General features: G+C 45.6%; 1 protein-coding gene across 2 annotated transcripts in view; it reads right to left on the reverse strand.

Annotated features, from left to right (window-relative positions):
* ARID1A (AT-rich interaction domain 1A) overlaps positions 1-20,895 on the reverse strand; it is a 107,305-nt gene that overhangs the window by 21,867 nt on the left and 64,543 nt on the right. For both annotated transcript variants that reach the window (XM_067543322.1, XM_067543321.1), the window contains 6 exons: positions 5,721-5,961; positions 4,854-4,943; positions 3,955-4,122; positions 2,900-3,215; positions 960-1,105; positions 762-871 (listed from right to left, as the gene is read on the reverse strand). In XM_067543322.1, coding sequence (XP_067399423.1) covers positions 762-871; positions 960-1,105; positions 2,900-3,215; positions 3,955-4,122; positions 4,854-4,943; positions 5,721-5,961 — 1,071 coding nt within the window. The remainder of the gene's footprint in view (positions 1-761; positions 872-959; positions 1,106-2,899; positions 3,216-3,954; positions 4,123-4,853; positions 4,944-5,720; positions 5,962-20,895) is intronic.

Below are 20,895 nucleotides of genomic sequence, written 5' to 3' on the forward strand. Positions count from 1 at the left end.
AGACCCAGGAGGGAGAATCATTTACAGATGGTATCTTCAGAGAACATAAGTTTAGATGCTCATACCTACCTCTCACATACATAAAAAAATCAAAATGGGACGCCTCAGTCTTTTGCATGTGCGCAAAAACCTAACCCATTAACAAGGAAATAGAATCTCTCTCCCACTTCTTAAGTAACTTCTCGACAGAACCGAGGGGAGAGAGTGCCATCTGTACAACATGTTTTGAGGGAGAGGGTAAAGTAAGCTCCTTGGGGCAGAGACCATGTCATCTGTGTGTTTGTGTAACACTTCCTGCAATGGGACCCTGTTTCAGACTAGTGTCTTTAAGCACCACTATAATATTAGTGTACAATAATAAATACGGGAGAATGTGTTCCACGTACACTCCGCCTTCTCCAAAGCATTCCATACCAAAATTTCAGAGGTAATTGTTTAAATTATGCTCTGAAGTACTGAACATAACAAGGACATTCACTTCACTAGCCATATTTGACCCAGTAGTGCAGCATTTCACAAGCAGCATGTAACAGATTACAAGGATACAATTTACTAATGGAGGGTGAGGGAGAAAGGCAAACTAGCAAGCCTTCAGGAATCATTTCAATTTAAATACAGTCTGAAAATATTCAGGCAGTTAACAGAGAGTTACATGATTAAACGGAGGCTTTCAACACCCGGTCAATTAAAACCAGTGCATGAAGGTCATAATCTTCCATTTCCTATCACCAGGGAAGGTCAGGGGAACACACATGCTTTACCTTTGACTTGGATTCTGGTTTTGGCGTCCCATCTGCCTTATTGTTCATTTTAGTTGCAGGCGTTAGTTTGACATCTGCAAGGCCCATCATCTCAGGACTCGCGGCCATCCCTAGAAGATTAAACAGAATCTTCAAACGCTGCATTTCAATCCAGTATCATGAAACCCCATGGACTCCTTGGGGTCAGCACTGGCTTACCTGCAGAGTTGTTGGCCATATTCCCACTCATCGGATACGGAGGACCCTGGGGGTTTATCATGCCAGTCATGCTGTTAATTCCTTGTCCATAAGGAGGTCCAGTTCCCATCATCCCTCCTTGGCTCATGTTGGGATAGCCAGGAGGCCTAAGAACAGGAGAGGGAGAGAAAAGAAGTACATTTAAATATCAAGCACTAAGATCCTGTATTCTGCTCGAGCGGCCTTTGCTCACAGAGGCCTTCCTGCAGTTGACGCATAAAATGGAAGCGACTGGCTCCATGAGAACACTTCTCCTCCAAAACTGACCTAGGATAAAGTCTACAAGAGCCTAAGCTTTCAAAAGTGACTTTGAAGCTTGTCTACACGCACCTCGATGTGGACACTACGGGATGTGAATTGCAGAGTACACCGAAGTGCTGCACTCTAACTGCTCCATCTGGACACTGCTGGGGTAAACTAATAGCCCTTTCAAACAGGTCTATGTTAGGGTGAACTAAATACTTTTTAGCTTGCACCAGGAGCATTCACACATGGAAGTTAGAGTACACCTACACAGTGAGAAAAGACCCAAGGCATGGCTGCAGCTGGTCCAGGTTGGTGGGGATAAAAATCACTGTGCATCCTTTCAGGTACCTCCACCCTTGCAGGGTCCCAGAGCTCAGAGTCCAGTCCGAGCGTCTACAGAGCGACTTTTCAGTCCCAGAGCCCAAGCCCCACAAGCCCAAGTCAGCTGACCCAGGTCAGCCATGGGTGTTTTATTCCTGTGTCAATGTGCTGAGGGCACACCACTTTGGTGCGCTCTGCAATTCGCATTCCCAGAGCCCGCACTGTGGCAGTGCAGACAGTGTCTTAGTCTCAGCGAAAGTCAGTGAGACTTAAGCTACTAAATACTGAAACCAATTCTGAAAACTGAACTTACACATTTTTGAAAGTTTTACCCGATCTTGCTCTACCTTGCGCTGCACTCTGTTGCAGGTGCTCAGTCACCCCTGCCAAAGGAGACAGAGCTCTCGCATCTGGAGCGGCCTTGTAAATGCTGCAGCTTCTGATGTCCAAGTGGAAAGTACACAGGCTTCAGGCTTCTTTTACTGCAGCTCCCTGGGGTTTTTCACTATATCAGATGCATCCAAAAGCACCACACCCAAACATCAACTCAAACAGACATTCCAACATCAGACAGGGCATCTCTCTCTTTACATCTGTGGCTGGGGGCTAGAAATCCAGCAGCCTCACACTCAGGCGACAGGCCTTGTGATGAACAGGAAGGGGAGACTGGAATGTTTGTTCAGATTTCATTGACATGCAGGGCAAAACCAGCTAACTTCTACTTTGCAGCCGCAACTCAACTTGTGTGAATTCACCGCTCTCTTCGCCACCCGGGTCGACCTCTGGATGCAACTTCCCCGTTTTTACAGCCATCCTGCTCTTTTCTTGCAGCCTCTAATAATGAATTCCAGATCTCTTTCCCCACAGGTCTGCTGGTCATTGAGACCCCCACTGGAAAAGCTGAACTGCACACTGGAAAATTTTAGTCTAAACCCCTCGACTCAAAAAACACTGACAAATGCAGTGGAAAGGATGGTCTGCTAGATTTTCTGGCTCTTCCAGGCACACTGTATCTTGTTCTCACCCGTGCAACTAACAGCTCCAGAAACCAGACTTGAAAGGATCTCACAGAACATCAGACTTTCTTCGCACACAGTGAGAGAAGCCACAGAACACAGCTAATTGCATAGTGACTTCAATACACTTCTCCCCTCCTACCCCGTCAGACTGTTTAAAGACCTGCCCTTCTGCAGGCATTGTAAGGAAACCTGTGTTCAGGGTTCCTCAGATTTGATTCGTTTCAAAACACAGCCTGATCCAAAGTCACAGGCTGCGCCCGCCACACAAAAGGGTGAAGACAGGAACAGAGACGCCGGGGCAGCTTCATTTCTTACCTGTTCTGGATGGAGTTGGCAGCAGCATGCATGGCGGCGGCAGCTGCTTCCTGTGCTTTCCGGTTCATGCCGCCTGGTGGGGGGCACATCCCTGTCCCCACCTGGGGAGGCATGTTTGCCATGTTGGGGCCATAGGGCCTGTTCCCCATGGCTGCATGGCTCATCCTTCCTGGGGGAAGCCCGGTGTAGGGTGGCACCCCGGTCTGTCCGTGCATCTGGCTCCCTGCTCCCATTGGGTTTATACTTCCCGCCATTCCTGGGCTGGGGTAGTTGGCGTTAGGCATAGCATTATAGTTTGGCTGCCTGGGATAGCCTCCTGCAGAGAGAAGAGGGTGGGGGGGAGAGGACATCCAACTACTTAGTTTGTGACTCACTAGAAGTCTTCAAATTGGCAGTGTGACGTGTCCCTAGCCTCTGTCTGCCAGAAGCTGGGAATGGGCAACAGGGGATGGATCACTTGATTGCCTGTTCTGTTCATTCCCTCTGAAGCACCTAGCATTGGCCGCTGTCAGAAGACAGGACACTGGGCTAGATGGACCACTGGTCTGACCTAGTATGGCCGTTCTTATGTTGTGACACAATCAAGTGTCATTATCCATTCAAAGGCAGTATGAGCCTCCCCTGACCTCATCACAGACCACAATGAGCCAGATGGTCCAGGACAGGATGAAGAGGTCCCAGTTAAAGCTCCATAAGATGTATAACTCCCCGCCAAGTCCCTCTCCCTCTGAAGTTAACTGAATCAGCAGCAGTTTGGAGGCCCCATCAGCTAAGAGGTTTTTCAAACCAGGAGGGGGAATTCTGGAGCAGAAGCCCTTTAGTCCTTAAAGCCAGAGCTGCCTCACACATATTCCCCAGTGAGACACACAGAGCACCCTCCCTTTCATGTCAGTTTCAGATGCTGCTGCATCATCCACACATGTTAAAATGGTACATATAAATGCAATTCGTCAAAAGCAGAAGATTGCAGGGGATATGGGCCATTCTTCCTGCCCACGTTTACTTAGTAGAGCGATATGAGTTTTCCACGCTATCCAGCTGGTTCACGCCCTTACCTTGAGAAACGTACTGACCCCCCTGGGATCCATAGCTTCCCATTGAATTCTGCTGATACGGTCCCATCCCAGCATGCATCTGTCCTCCAGAAGACTGACGTGGAGATAAGGCGGAGCCAGGCTGAGGGGAGCTATACTGGGGCATCTGAGGATTCCTCTGCAAGTAACCTGATCAATGAGATATTCAAATGAGGTATTATTAATACACATTTTCTAGGGAGGCAGTACTGCATACATAAAACTTCCCTATGCTCCTGGAACCCACCCACAGACAGACATTCCCGTGACACAACCCAGACAGATTTTTTTTTTTTTTAAGAGCAACTGCCATTTAAAAAAATGTCCATGGTATTTGCCAAAAGATGCCACACCTATTGCCCACTCTAACAAGAGAAAACTGTAGTAGGCCAGAGCACTTGTAATGAGCTAGCCAGTGCTGCTTATTAGTGAGGACTATTGTCCTACATACGCCTGCAGCCACAAAGCAAAAGGCTCCTACACATGTATCCCTCCTTCCAGTCAATCTGTTCTCCTTTCTGGAGCAGAGAGCCACAACTGTTGTAAACATCCCACATTTTGAGGTTTACGATTATGTTCTTAGAAATGCAGCATTCACAGAAATTTGTTTTAAAAGCTGCAGGGAACAGCTTAATCAAAGTCAAATCTCTAGGGCAAACAACAGGCAACCTTATTACAATGTGCCCTGAATGCTTATTGAGTTGAACGAGATGCTCCAGCTTTACAAACCAACTCTCAGCCCACAATCCATGCCTCACCTGGAAGAGGCTGGTTTTAAAGCTTGTATAGGTAGGTGATCATTATTTATATATCCAGCTTTACATTCAGAAGTCTACTGTTAAAACTTACAATCCTTAATAATGTGCACACAAAACCCATACCTCGATCTTGGACCATGCTTGACTGATTCATGGAAGGATGCATGATACTGTCCGACTGGCCACTAGGTGGTCGGGGTGGCATCTGATTGCCTGCACCATGGATAGAAAAGCATTAGCCACAAGAAACACATGTACCTAGGAAAGGCTGAGAGAGACTACGGTCTGGTCTACACTGCCATGCTAGGTCAATGTGAGATACGCTAGTTACATCACGGGGTCACATCACGTAACTAGCGTATCTCAGGTCAATGTGCTTCGGTCTATGTAGCGTGGTGGCATCATGGCACTATGTCGAACAGACAACGTTTCCCATTGACGCTGCCTTCCGGGGAGGTGCGCTAATTGAGTCGATGGGAGAGTGCGCTCCCATCGACTGAGCGGGTTGACACAGACTTGCTCAAATTGATGCCGCTGCATTGATGCCTGCTACTGCAGCAGTGTAGACATGCCCCTAGGCTCACAGCATTACGTTAGAACCGCAACAAAATCCAAAGGAAGGTGGAGAAGGGGAAGGGGCGGGGCAAAGAGGTGTTAAGCCCACCAAAGGAAGTGGGGAAGGAGATGAAAAACCAGTTAAATTAATCTTTTCCCCCCAAAACAATTAACATGATGTTACTGGGATGCAAGTCAATAGATTATAGCTGCTCAGCTAAACGCCTTATTTTATACTTTTAGAAGTCTCCTCCCACACGTTGTAGCCTCATTTTTAAGGCAACCAGATGATTACAAAACCCTCAGTGTCAGAAACTGGGGCTGCTCTTGGTAAACTTCTCTTTAAAACTGCCAATTTTAATCCACCGAGGGCAGGCTCCTTCAGCTCCATGGAGCAGTCACGCCAGCAGATCCATACACACTGAATATTTTTACCTGGTACTGCGGCAGGTGAGAGTGGACCGGAACGCGACTGAGCAACGCTAGCAGGAGAGCCAACAGGGGAAGGGGAGGGTCCTCTGATTCCTGGGAGGTGAGGCGAGGTATGCGGAGAGAAAGGAGACTGAGCTGGGTTACTCTGCTCTCCCTGACTGCTTGAAATCCCTGACGTGCTTACTCCAGGACTCAGGGCTCCTTCCGTACCCATGGGTAAATCATCTATGGAACCAGACAGATCCTGCAGTACACAGAAAAACAGATCAGACAAAAAAAAATTAAGAGGTAGAGAAATTGTTCTCCTGTGCACCACTAGGAAAGAGAAGTGTGTGTTACAGAATTCACTGCATTCTGCTTCTAGGCAAACTACAAACAATAGGGGGGGAAAAAATCAATCAAACCAGCTTATGTTATTGTCAGTTATGAAGGCTGTAGCACAAACCCAGGTAACTGACAACTGCATCTTACTCTGTCCCCACCCTGAACCAAAAAGTTCCCCAGCTGTGGTCTGTGGAGAGCTTGCTGATGGTCCAGCTGTTAAATTGAACTAAAAGAGGATAAAAATAAGTACTTCCTTGTAAAAGAATGTGATGTAGTTGCCAGGGGCAGGTATAGGATTGCAAACGAGAGAAGAGGTTGTCTATGTGATGACTAGGTGCAGAGAAGGGGTCCATGACAGAAGAGCGGCTCGCCCTACGAAAGAGTTTGAGAACTCCTGCCTCACCTCAGTCCATTCTGAGGCCTCAGACAGGCTGGGGAGCTGCTTACTTGAGAGAAAAACTAAAACTAAAAACAGAGATTTTAAAAGAAAGCCACGAAACACATCCCACTTCCCTTTCTTCACACACACTGGGAATTAGCACTCTGTCTCTACAGCATTACGTTCCAGGCTTTGTTGGCTCTCCTCTTCCTGCACATATCCACCTTGAACCAGGAGACAGCAATCTTGTCTGAACTAGCTTCAGTGCCTGAAACTGGCACAAGAGTCGCTGGAAAATTGCAGCCTGTGAACAGTCGGTAAATTGTGTGGATACTGCACATGTGTGAGGGCAGGGGAACCTCTTATATTCTACACATGGCTATTGTTCAAGTACTTTGGAACTATACAGGAACACCGGCATGAAGACAGCCCCTGCCATTAAGAGATTAGCTCTATGATTAAAAAAAAAAAAAACACACACACACCCCTCCTCCCCCCGCCCAACGACTGGGAAGAGCTGGATGAGATAATATATGGTGAGGTGCCCCCCTCCCCCCCCCAATCTCTCTCTCATACTCTTTTTCCCACCCACCTGTCCATCATCAGTAACTCCCTCTTCATAGACACCTAAGGAACAGTGAATAAGGATTCTGACCCTACCAGAAATCTTATTTTTCTTATTTCTAAAATACAAACCTTAGACTTAAAATTAAAGGTTTCTGCTGTTTTATTCTCTAGGTAGGAATCGCTTCTTCCTGAATCTGTTAATATACATGAAGTGCAGCACAATAACAGTTTAATGATAAAAAACTGTGTAGGGTTTTCCTCAATGTGGTTCTTCTTTCTTATATTGCAGGAGACTAATTTTAAGTAGCCTTTTTAAATGGTAGCTTAAATATTTTTGTAGGAAATGTAGAAGTTGAATCTTGGGATGTATTTGGATGAAGAGAGTGGCTTGGAAAACCAGTTTTGAGAGGACATTTCGTACAGAAGAGGAAGCATGAGGAAAGGCACAGCAGTGGGAAAGGAAGAGATCAGTGCATTGCAGCTGGCATCACTGCATGATGATGTGATGCTGATGATTTAGGAATGGGCCACATTTTAGCCTACATTTCCCAGTGAGCTTTGCTCTGCACCCACTTTTGGCCTAACGAGCACTCATACTTCACATCTGTTAGGAGGAGCCATGTGACCATAACATCCGCATCTGATTTATGAAAATTGTGCTACAAATATTTTCACTGTTTACACAGACATCTTTACCTTGAGAACAGCTAGTTTTATAGTATCTGTGTAACAGGAGACGTACAGTTGTAATGACAATTCGGCTTTCCGTGATTAGGGACAACAGAATACCAAGATAATTAGTCTCGTGGTTAAAGCATTGGACTGGCACCTGGAAGGGCCTGCTTTACTACAGACATGGTGAGAGATCTTGGGACAGGTCACGGTCTCCATCTCATAGGGGGCAGGGACAATCACAGAAGCCAGGAGCAATGGGCACGACAACCCCAGAGAGAATGAAACAAGAAGTTGGAAAGCAATTTGGGAAACTAAAACAGCAACAACTCTGATGCGTGTCCAAAATTGTCAGCAAATAGATGTGGAGGAATCAATTAGGTAACAAAGTCAGAGACCCACGTTCAGTGGAGCCTAGCTTATCACTTCCAAGCCCTCTCTCAATGTTTTTCCTAAGAGAAATGCTCCAATTCAAAACAGCAAAGTTCTATTGGCTGGGATATGCAGGAGGTCAGATTAAATCAGTCGCCCCTTCAAGCCTTGGAATCCTTGAATCTCAGGCCAGATTAGCACCGAGACAGAAAGCGTTGCTCAGGAAAATCGGTTTGACCAGTATGAATCGGACCAAACCACGTTTTAAAAAACGGAATTCAGAAAGGTCAAAACAATTGCTAAATATGGCTGAGATAGTTTGGTCCCAATCTACACTGCCTGCGCTATACCGTTCTCAACACACTTCAGACAACCCTTCCCCACCCAAATGCAGGCTGGGCCTCAGGACCTGAAATACAGCAGGGGGTTTGGTCTTTAGGGGCAAACAAGAGACCTTGTCACTCCAAAAATGCCTGCTTTGCAGGTGATTGGTGAGTTATAACAGCCCATCCTCAGGCTGTAGACACAACACTGCACTGAAAGCTCAGGGAGGGGGCGATCTGAAGGCACAAGCTAAGAGTGAGGAGATTCCGGTCTATGCTAGGAGGGTAAGTTACACTTGGAGCCTGGGCAGGCAAAGAGATCATTCTTTGCTAAAATGGGTGTGTATAAATGGGAGGGGTATATGAACAGGGTCCCATTCTGCACCACTGCAATTTCACAGATTTGAATGGCAGAATTTGGCCCCATTTTTCAAAACTCCCCAGCTCCAGCAACTGACACATTTAAGATGGAAATGCCAACCCCTGGCATGACCTAAGGCCCACTATCCACAACCACTTCAGTTTGTATTAAGGCTATGGCTTGCAAGGCAGTCGCAGTAGTATAGCTGCTTTTCTTTTTATTTCAACGAAAGCTAGGAGTGGTCAGAAAAATCCTAAAAACAAAGTTTACAAAATCCTACAACTTTCCAGTCTCTCTGCTGATCAGCCTCAGTACGGTTGATGGCACAAGCTCCCCATCTAAACAAAATACAACTCTTGTCTGCCAGAGAAGGCAGTCTGAACACAGTACCTTGCACACAGCCATTATTATTGGTTCTTACTCACTCAAATTCAACAGTATTAACCTCAAATCCAAGAAAAATCTTTTCTCATCTTACTTTGGTGCTTCAAGACAAATTTCTCACTAGGTAGGAATTACGTTTAGTCTTCGATCTAGAGTTCAGTCAAGTTGCTTACATTAATGTCACCCCAAACACAAATGGGTTAGGATACAGACATGTATCACAATCCCCTGTCATTAAGTGGGAGTATTGCAACTGCAGCTTCAGAATTAACCCACCGTTAGTATATCCAAACAGCCAGTTAGGTTTTAAACGGTTAATACTTTGGACTTGTCTAGCATCTTCCATCTAAGAATCAAAAAACACTTTATAAACATTGTTTCATGACACCCTTATAACAAAAAGGAGTAAATTTCCTTTTTATAGAACAAGTATAAAGGTGATATGTAAAAGATTGCAAAAAAGGTGCACACACTGTATAATGCTTTGAAAGGTTTCCTTACCAAAAGAAGTCTGCCTTTTTGTAATCTTAGAAAAAAACAAAATGATCTAATCTTGTCTTCTCTGGCTTTGATAGATCTCCCCATAACTGGAGAGACAATGGTGTTGAATATGTAACAAAGATCTTTTCTCCCAAATGCTTGTGAGGTGTTTTGATTAAACAGGTAAATTTAAGAAACAAATTGAGTGTCTAAATATCCCTTTCCCACTCCATGACTTGGGTTTCACTTCCTTCGTATTGTAATGTCACAATCTTACTAGTTTTTCCAGTTGTCGGAGTCTTCCAGGAAAGACAAGCAGATAAGATCTGAATTCCTAATGTGAAAGATAAGTGGAAGTTTGATAAAGAATCAAAATAAAATATAGCCACACATACAAGAGGGGCATGCATTTTCCCCCCTCCCTCCTTTACAACTCCCATTTAGGTGACTTAACCCACATTATGGTGGAAAACTGTGGAACAGTCAGGTAAAGAACACAGCCTTATTTAAAGATACTTAAGGAAAAAACCCAATACATCATGCAACATATTACCTGATTTTAGTCCTTTATTTTCAGACAAAAAAATTTAAGACACTGTTAATAAGGCTGCAGTAGTGCATTAATTAGTTCTTCTAAAAGCCTTATTTGACTGTTGTTATAACAAGTTGCATGCTTGACAGCAAGGAAATCTAGAGTTAAGTACATGAACTTAACTGTGATTTTACACACCACTACAATGGGGTGAATCCATGTGATGAAGGCTCGCATGTCTCTTAAGTACTTTAAAATACTTTTAGGCTGAAATTGTCAAAGTTGTGGGGGAGGCGGGGGGAAGAGAGAATCTGGATGCTTGATTCCCATTACAATTAAGGGGAATGGAGTGTCCAGATCTCCACAGGCAACAGAAAGATCCCAGTCATAAACTTTATCAGCATTGTTTTAGAGTACAGTACTTTGCAGATGTGATCTGTAAAGTAGAGGCCAGGTCACAGTAAATATCTACTCAGACTTCCACTGGAAAAGCATATCTATAAATATGAGAGAGAATGAATGACGGGATTGATGGTAAATGAGGGGTGTTTGGTGACTGTACACCGAGCAAGAAACGTGAAAGCTCTTGACAACAGCAGAAGTGTGGCAGGGACACACCCCTGATCTTTGGAAGGTAAAAGGCAGGGTGCTAGACCTGGCTTCTTCCCGAAAGGAGAGTTTGAGGAGGTCAGTGGCTGCTATGCGACTGAGATTGATGTTCATACATTATCAGTGGGCAGAGTAAGGGCTACAACAGTAGGGCATGTGGCTTCTACTAGAAATATACACAGTGTCATGGAGTGAAACGTCCAGAGTTACTGAGAGGAGGCAACATTAAAGCTGTTTGATCTTCAACTCTAGTTAATGTAAAAGATTAAATATTTAAAATCAATGCCCAAGGCTTGTCTACACACAAAGGCTTAGCTAACCAGGTGCATGTCATTTTTAAAAATGGATTTAGTTAAGTGATGCAAACCTCCTATATAGATACATTTAAACTGGTTTACATCCATTTAGATTAACTTGGGAACTTATTGACTTAAATACGTTCATCTATGTTACGTGCAATTTAAGGCCCCTTTACACTGTAAGAGTGGCATAAAAGGGCCTAACATAGAAGAATCAGGTCCTGGACCTTCATATTATACAAGTCATCAGAAGAAGCCATGTCCTTAGTTTAAAGAAATTAAACACTGACATGTAAGCCCATTGTATTTTTCTGACATACTATTTAATAGGTGTGTGACGCTTATATATGTTAAAACACCACGTTATTATATGAAATAGAACAATAGCATTCTAATGAAAATACTGTGCCAGCTGCATCTAACCTCCATAAGGCTGAATGATTTAGCCACTTAAGTTTATAAACTCCAACAATGCAGTCCTCTCTCAGTGGAGAGAAACTCCGCCAGATACACGGTCCTTTTTGAAGGCTAGGATTCAAAGTGGAGTATCATGTGGTATTTATAAAATTTCACAGGAAGTTGACTTCTGCAGGGGGAGGGAACAAAATGGTAAAACTGGGACTATAACTCTTAATATGGGTCCACAATCAAAGCCTCATCCAGTTTCCATCTGATCAGATTAGTTTCTCAGACTGGCTATCATTCAAAGAACTAGAGTATCTTTTAATCAGGCCCGAACACCCAGAAAACTTTAAAATGTAATTTACATAAGCGCACCACGAAGAAAAACGTAATAAAGCTTTCCCTCCACAGTCTGCTTTTGGGACAGGTTTTAGCACACAGACTGATCCAAAGCTCACCGCAGGCAATGGAGACCCATTGACTTCAATGTGCTTTGGATCAGACTCAAATTTTATTTGCCCTCTGCAGGGCTTTCCACAGAGACAGACTCAGAACTATGTAACAGCTCCACTAACAGGGCTCTCCTCCTCCGAGCACAGCCAGTCACACTGAGAGACAGGAGGTGAGGATCAACAGCAGTAACTCTGCCAACTTGAAGGAAACGTCAGGGTCTGGAGAATTTCCTCACGTGTTTCCAATGTGTTTTTTATGCATTTTATTGCTCATCTGCCATGCAGATCAAAAACGCTGGAGGGATTCCAACTATTTCACACAGAATCTCACACTCCAGGCTGGCTGCAGCCCCAAAGCCTTCGTTTCTTCACTTGAAATACTGCCCAGTGTTATTTTGGGATGTGACCTGATAGCGGAAGCCCACAGGGACTCTGAAACGATAACTGTTCCAGCTGCAATTGGTTGCCCAATCCTAGCTCCTGCCAGCGTGGGTTTGTCAGCACTGTGACAAACAGGGACTCAGCAGCTAACACCTTTTCACACCACAACAAAACCATGCCTGAAATCACACACTCCAATACCCAAAGGAGAGGGGGCAGGGGAACTTGTCTCTCTCAGGGCGGAAGCTGCAAGTCCTAGCATGACCAGTAAGAGGGAGCTGCTTGGTTTGTGCTCAAAATAAAGGTGTTGTATATGAAAAGGGAACCACCATCTGATTATCAGGCACTAGTTCAATTGTTAAGCAGACATCAGGATGGAACAACAAGATCAAGCTAGTAATTCTCCAGATTCTGGGCTACATACTAGATCTTTTACACTACTCTAGCAATGCAAAGGGACTGATCAGTCAGACCTCGTCTACACTCAAAAAATAAGTCAACGTAACACATGTCGACTTACAGCAGTGGCTGATGTTCACGCGACCCTCACTGGGTCCATGGAGTGTGTCCTTACCAGGAGCACTTCCACCCACCTAAGAGGGGCAGTGTGGGGAGCTGAGAGACAGGGCGAGGCTCTCAGCCCGCTGCCAGGAGCCCCGCAGGCTGGTTCCTGGCTGGCTGCCTCCCCCCACTTCCTGTTCTCCGCCAGGAGCCAGCCCTGGGCTTCCCTCCTCCCCGTTCCCCACTGGGAGCCAGGGGAAGCTGCCAGGGGATTCCCTGTTCCCAGGGAGAAACTGGCAGCCGGGAGTCCGGCCGCCCCAGGGCTTCTCCCGTCCTGTCGGCTGGCAGCCGGGAGTCCGGCCGCCCGCAGCTTCTCCTGTCCCCTCCCAGCTTGCAGCCAGGAGCTGTGGGGGGGTCCAATTGCCCCGGGGCTTTTTGCCCTGCTCCCAGATGATTTTCTTGTCAATTGCAGGGCTCTGCTGGAGTCCTGAAATTGAAAAGAATGACAGCTAGTTACGGAAGGGGGACACGGCGTCTACATTGACACTGCGTTGTCCTATCTATGCCAACATAAGCCCTACACCTCTCCTGCAGGTGGTTTTGTTATGTTGGCCTAGCAGGAGAGTTCCATCGGTGGGAGGCGCCTTTAAGTGTGTACGCTTCCACTCTTTTGTCGACAAAAGCTGACTTGTCAACAACACTCTCTAGTGCAGACCACCCCTAAGCAAACAAATTGCACCACTTGGGAATTACATCTGTCCCGCACAGCCCCCGGGATAAGACATTGGAAAGGGACGGGGCACAGCCAGAATACACTGTGCTCTAGCTTCTATGGACTCTTGCAGCACAAGCTTTAGTTAGAGCAGCCCCCTAATGAGAGGTGAATGGGCCCAGTTTCCCTGAGATACGAAGTTGACAGAAAGCCAGTCTTACCGATCCATCCATGGTGGGGCCTCTGCAGTTTCCACTTGTTTTCTCCAGGTATTCTTTAGACCTGAAGATTTTGTTACGGAGCCTGAGGTAGCCGTACCATAATGAACATTGTAAAGCTTTTAACACAATTATTATAAAGCTGGATCTTTTACATTAATTTTTTGGAGGGGAAAATTTCTATTGGCTTTTCTCCTTGTTTGTTCTCTAGCCAGAAGGGTATTTTGGGGGAAGCTTCACATTAATGAGAAAAAAGAATTTAAGATACAGGACTCGGGTTAAAAACAAACAAACAACCCCAAACACTTGCAAGTCTTCTTTTGTACGGTCAGCTCAAAAAGAGCTTGTTGAAGAAATTCCACTTGGTCCTTCAACTATTTTTTGGTTCTAGGATAGAAGCTGTACAACGTTATGCACAGTGTTTAAAGTCTGCGGGCAATGCCTGCAGAAACACAAGGTTTATAGCGCCAAACGTGGAGAAGAAGGATCCCACAGCAGTCAACATGGCACTTACAAACGATTTGATGTACACGCGCTACGTTGTACAGTGCCTGCAACCCTTGTAGGCACCATTAAGTCAATAACTAGGGTTCAAGACAATTACCAATTGAAGAAACATGGTAGATCTTATGGTTTCCCCACAGACATGAATAAGCTCAGCAGGCAAAACCAAATGGGACTCCTAAAGTCTGAGAAAGGACGAATGAGGAAATTACTAGAAGACGCCGTTCTTAGTCTCTGGCTTTTCTGGATATGGACAAGCATCCCTCAATGCTTCCAGTTAAGTGAAACACCTGCTTTACCTGTTTTGTGTTAAGGTTTCTTCATTTTCCTTTCCAAGCACTTAAGAGCTACAAACATCTTCAACAGTCTCCTGTTCTCACCCCCCACAACTCCTTAACCTATTTCATATTCAAATATGCTTCAGAGACCCAACCTCCTCTGGTCCACTATACCACAGAAAGCTACACAGCTGGCCAGCAAACCGTGATCTCCCAGTTACTCACAGGTTTTAGAGCCATTCTTTCCTCTCTAGTATAGAGACTGCTGTATCTTCCATTTCACACTCCACAAGCCACCCCACTTAGGTCTGGAGACCTCACTGTACCCCATTCACACTACATTCAAAGGGTGAACCCCCTATATGGGACACCCTGCAAAACAGATCAGATGTCCCCATGTCCCTATCAGTGTTGGGTATGCAACACCATGCCATAGCATACTATCATAATTCATTTACAAAAAGATGACCACTTTGGAGGTAGGTCTAACTAGTTGGAAGACAGGTTGGTGTTGAGGGGCAGAATGAAGGATGAGGTACAAATTTTAATTTTGATTTCCTTACTTGAATACTTTATATACAAGTTAGAGTTCTATTAACTTCTTTACAAGTTACGTATCTCAATTAAATCCAAGTTTTTGTTGGCGAATTATAGTGGAGAGAATTTTCTCATCTTTTTCATTAAACAAGATTCTCCATTCGCAGTAAATGCACTGGCTGAATTGCTGCATCTGTAGCCAGACCAATCCAGTGAGAGAGGTGCGCATCCCCTGCTCATCTTAGCATTGTGTGAACTTCACTTTCTACAGTAGCTGCAATCATCTAAATGCCCACATTTAAGCCCTGCAGGACAGATGTTCAGCTGCCACCGAGGTACATTTGCACGGCCAGAAGAGCGTAAAAAGACTGTAAACCACCCCTAAATTGGTAGCTGAAGATTCTCCTCCTTTCCCATAGCAAATCACACAACAGCGACCATAAGTATTTACAGAACTGCTGTTTATTAGACTAGGTAGAAGGAGTTGGTGGGGCTCCGTCCAGTTCCTAGGGGACAGATGTCCACCAATAATAAAAAAAAAAAAAAATCTTTGCTCTTTGCAGGTTGAGAAGGCTGGTACAAGAGAACTGGAGAGACCATGAGACTGAACTACTCTTTCACTCCCAAAGGCAGCAGCATCAGGTGGATGGAGGCAAACTGACACGGCCGTGCATAAGTCTGTACTGCCACAGTCCAGCCTGTACCTGTTTGTGAGTATGGAAAGTCTCACTGCCCCACCAACACAAATGTCTCAAGCACTCGATTCCCTGATAATTGAGTCACAACATTTTTGTTCTAAAGAACCAGACCAGTTCTAGGACACGGGCAGCACAGGGAAGCACTACACAGACCTGTGAGTGCTGAGAGAAAGAAAAACTGAAATGATTCAAATACCAAAAACCACAAACCAGATTTCCAACAACCCCAATTCTAACCTAAAAGCAAACAACTTGCCACAGAGTGGACCAGGCCATTGAACTAGCTTCATTCTTCTACAACAGGCTATTGTGTGGAGGATAATGAGTCATTCTTCATAGCATCAGAAGCACCTTCTAGATGCTCATCTAGAGCAGGGGTGTATCTGGGGGGTGGGGCAGGAAGATGTGTGCAGAATCTCTCTTTCCTAGGCTTGTCTCTAAGTCTAGAATGTTTTTGGAGTCCAAGGATACATTGACACTGCAATAAAAAACAAGCGCACAGCTGCAGCTGGCCCAGCTCAGCTGACTCTCCCTGGCAGGGCTAAAGAAATTACAGTGTAGATGTCTGGGCTCAGGCTGGAGCCTGGGCTTTAAGACCCACCCTCCTCGCCGGGCTTCAGAACCTAAGCTCCAGCCTAAATGTCTACACGGCAATTTTTAGTCCCGCAAGCCCCAGTCAATTGACCTGGGCTCAGAGACTCAATGCTGTGGGTTTAAAGACTAAACTAAGAGCTTCTGCTGACAACGATGGCTATTGTCCATCCCACAACCATCCTTCTTTTGGGGGGGGGGGGGGCGGAGATGGAGGAATCTTAAAGAGGTAAATTTGTATTTAGCCAACCGCTCTGGGAAATGGGAGTAGCCAAGAGTTACTTATTTACATGGAAACAAAAAAAAAGGAAAGAGTGCTTATTGATATTCTCCAGGCACCTTCCACAGAAATTTGTAACAAAATTAATACCCCAAAATACCTGAAGTGCAGCCACACATTTCAACATAAGGGTTTGTCCCCTCCATCCCAAACTGCTTTCTCCCACTACATCAGTTATGCTCCCAAATTGGAGAGAAGATGGCTTTATTTCTGTGGCTTTTTCCATTCATTAAACTAGAAAAATATTTCATTTTTTCAGAATTGTAGCAACCTTGGGAAAGAAGGGAACTGTCCGGGCATTCCCTGTTTCGAATAGTGGAAGAAGTCAGCACCACTGTAGCCCGGTTCTACTCAGTGCACCACGAGCGGATATCTGTGCACCTGGTTCATAGCCTCCACCTTTCCCCTGCATCCCTTTTCAAAAGCTTTAAATGATCAGCAGTCAGAAGAGAGCTTTACATGTAACTGACAATCAGGTTCCCACCCTCCCAAATGTGTCACTGTGAGCTCAACTGGGAGTGAGATCTATTGATTTGAACAAGGACCATGTGAGAGCAGCTACAAACTAGACAGTTTCCCGGTCCCTCCCCAGAGGGCATACAGCATCTTTTGGGAAGAAAGAGCTCTAAGACCGTGCATCCTTTAGTTTGCAAGCACGAAGTACCCCAAGTCCGACTCCATCCACCCAGTCCTTAAAACTGGGCCTGCCATCCCTGACCCAAAAGGGAACAAAAACGAACGCTAAAATGGTAACTAAACTAAACACGCCTCAATATTCAGTCTCCTCCTCTGCTAGATGGAACAAGCCATTTTTCCTTCCTTTCCCCCATGAGGCATGAGCCTCTCCAGAGTATCAGTGCTGTCAAGTGACTGTTCCAGGATGGGGACTAGGGTATGGTAGAGAGATCTTTGTACAGTTTCCTTGTCTGAAAGGGAAGCTGAAGAGCTCACTCTTCCAGGATGGTTTCAGACAAACTGGTAGAAGCTGCTGGCTGTAGCTGCAGTGCAGGGAAGGAGCGTTTGGAAAGCAGGCTGTGAGGAGGAGGGGCTCAGTGTTACACGAGAAATTTTACTCTAATTGCAAAAATAAGCTGCTGTTCTAATCCACCTCAGCAAATCAAGGTGGGTCTGGCTATTTTGGAGATTGGGTACAGAACCAAGTGGGAGGGAGAGAGAAAAGTGCGGCTTGCTTTACTACATTCCTGCAACGGGAGACCTTGCAAAAACAGCCAGCACTGCTACTGCAGCAGCCATTGATTTTTCAGAGGTCGATACTCCACTCCCACACATCTACTGCTTCTGCTCTACACCACCCCTTCTTCTCTGCCCCCCCACAATAAAAATTAAAAAACCACTCCCCCCAAACACTGAGCAGACTAGCAAACCCCGTGTTCTCCCCCCCTCAAAAGAGAAATTCAAAGCTACAGTGGCAGCAAAAAGTAAGAGGAAGGAACAACATGATTCATTCACAGAACAAGATGTCGCTGAAGAAAAACCCACCATTGAGGTGGCCAGCACTCTCCCCCCTCCTCGGGGAATGCTGGGTGCTGATCTCTTCTGCAAGATCCTGGGAAATAAGCAGCAAAACTAGCTTACATTTAACCCCCGAGGACCCCTCTCCTAGCTTCCACAAGGCACTCTAACGTTTAATTAGCATTAATGCTAAGACAGGAAATGCTCAAAACAGTGGTGGAAAATGCTCTTATTTTGGCTTCTCCGGGCTTGCCAAGGTAATTAGATTTATATTCTGATTATTACTTGTTTAACCATTTCATCAAAATTTGCCGGGCCAGCGAATGGACAACAGCACAAAAGGAGGTTGCATGAAGGGATCAGAGCTCAAGCTCCAAGCCAAACTTCCTGATCCTCAAACAGGTCACAGCAGAAGAGACTGTGGAAAGAGCACAGATAACTCTGGATGTGGTTAGTGGCAATACCACACCATTCAAACAATCCTTCTGCTTGATGACGGCTCCCAGCAACACAGATTGTGTTCTGGAGGGAGACATATCTAGACTACTTCAGTCGAGAAAGTTGGTCCAAGTTGGTCCAATTTGAGAAGGAAAATGTAAATGCGAGTGGTATAACTCTCAAATGAGTGACCACAACCTAAGTGTTTTAGTTTTGCTCGCTTTTAAATGCACCTCATCCTCTATCTACAAAAGATTCAGTGTCTCATTTGAGGTCAAGACTCTGCTCATATAGAAAGCTAATTTATATAAGCAACAGGAAGCAAACCCTCTCACTCTATCCCTAAGGATATGAGTTCCCAGCCCTGCTTCCCAATCATCTGCAAGGCATTCTCCATCTGTGATGTGTTCAGTGCAGACTCCAAAAGCATTTAGTCATCTCAGCATGTGATTACGCCACCACATCAACCACACATGAGTTTGGGTGGGCAAGGAAATGCAGCAGTCAGGAATTGAGAAAACTCTAGGGGATGTGTAAGGGCTCTTGGCCCACACATTGAATTTTGAAAGGATTGTACCAAAAACTGAGTGAGGACAGCAGAATACCCCCAAAAGTAAGATCTGAGTAAAAAAAGTTCATGGGTGATGGGAAGAGATTTGGAATCACACACACACACACACACACACACACACACACACACACACACACACACACACACACACACACACACACACACACACACACACACACACCCCCAGCATCAAATGTTTGTAAGCCAGACAGATCTTGCATGTCCCTCCACTGAACCAGGCCACCGAAGAGAACTTTGAACACCCGACTTGCAGGCTGTCTGTTCCATGCAATTAACGCTGTAGAGGCCCTTCTGGGGCTTTCTGCTGGGTTTTCTAAAGGCACAGAGTTGTGTGTTCACAATGAAGGCACTTTCGCTCTGAGCAGTCAGTCCAGCAGCACATCCCTGAATTATGCTGCAGATCTGGATGGGCCAGGCCAGCTGGGAAACTGAGGTATTTAATCTAGGAAATTCTCCTTCCCCACCAGTTTACAGGAGCAAGCGCAGGCAAGGGAGGGGGGAAAAGGGAGCGTAACCATGGCAACCCAGCCCATTCCACACATTGATGCTCGCCGATTACTAGCCCTGGAGGTCAGAGGTTGCCAGAACAGTCAATTACTATAGATGTCTTTCTTGCCATTTCAGGAAACTCAACAGCCTCTTTAAGAGGTTTCTTCCTTCCTGGATAAAGACCTGATTAAAAATAATAAAAATCAATCACACAACTCCTCCTCCACTCCTCACGGAGGGCTTGTCTGAAGTCACACTGCAAACCCTGTATCAAGAAGGACATGGGCACTGCCTTACCAAAGCAGCCTTTGCCACTTACAGGAAGAGGGCAGAGCAGACAGTACATGCTGAGAAAGCTGAGCCTTGAACTTACTCTCCTCCATCCCCACCCACCCTCCCATGAGAGCTAAATGGGGGCAATTTCCCCCAGGACACTTATAACTTGTATGACTTCTCCTGGGAAATAATGCAGTCTTGAATGCCAGGGGAGTATTGACAAGAAAATGCTTCCTGTCAATTGAGAGCTCAGGTGAGGTGGTGCTAAAGCCTGTACAACTATCAGCCAAAGTCACCCACCTCCATTTATCCCTTAACCACCTTGTGCCCACAACAGAAGGGAGCCAGTCAGCACGTTCTCCTCGCCCCTCCCCTTTCTTCAATGCTCCCAACACATCAGGCTGCAGGGAGACTTCTGCAGACTGGAAGGGGTATTCGCTAACCCTGAGCCAGTGGCAAAAGGGAACAGGTCTCAATTTGCCATGATAGAGCTTGGAGAAGCTTTCACACTAGAAGGCCATCTTTCAAGGACTCTATCCTACAGCTTTATTCTAGGGTGAAAAAACGACAGCCATGTGTTTTCAGTGGATGTGTGTGACTGGGGGGAAGAGGAAAAGAGACTACCGTTAGGAATCCGAGATCAGAATTGGTCATCCGACGGCAATTTCCTGATTAAACATTGACCCGCCTTTGCACTGTAACCGGGCTTAAAAGCCAACTGTGAAGAGTAAGAAACAAGACTGTCTTTCAGACCACCTCTGTCACTCCCGAAAAAGGAGATCGAAAACTCAGTGAAATATGGAACAAGCTAACTGAAGTTGTTCCTATGAAAACAAAAGGCTCCAGCAGTTAGGGGAATCTGTGTAACATACACAGGCAGGAAGCAGAGCTGAGCCACCAACCACCAGAATAGAAACAGGAAATTGGCCCTGTATCGAGCATAGAGCAATCTGCTGCAAGCACAAGCTCTGCACGAAGCACAGGGAACGCAAACTGCATCAGCGGCTCAGAGCAGCATGATTTATAAGGTGGAAGCGGATTGGCTACCCCGTCA

This window comes from Emydura macquarii, unplaced genomic scaffold (assembly GCF_026122565.2).
Source record: "Emydura macquarii macquarii isolate MOO-44397 ecotype Brisbane River unplaced genomic scaffold, CSIRO-AGI_Emac_v2 contig_820, whole genome shotgun sequence".
Taxonomy (NCBI): domain Eukaryota; kingdom Metazoa; phylum Chordata; order Testudines; family Chelidae; genus Emydura; species Emydura macquarii.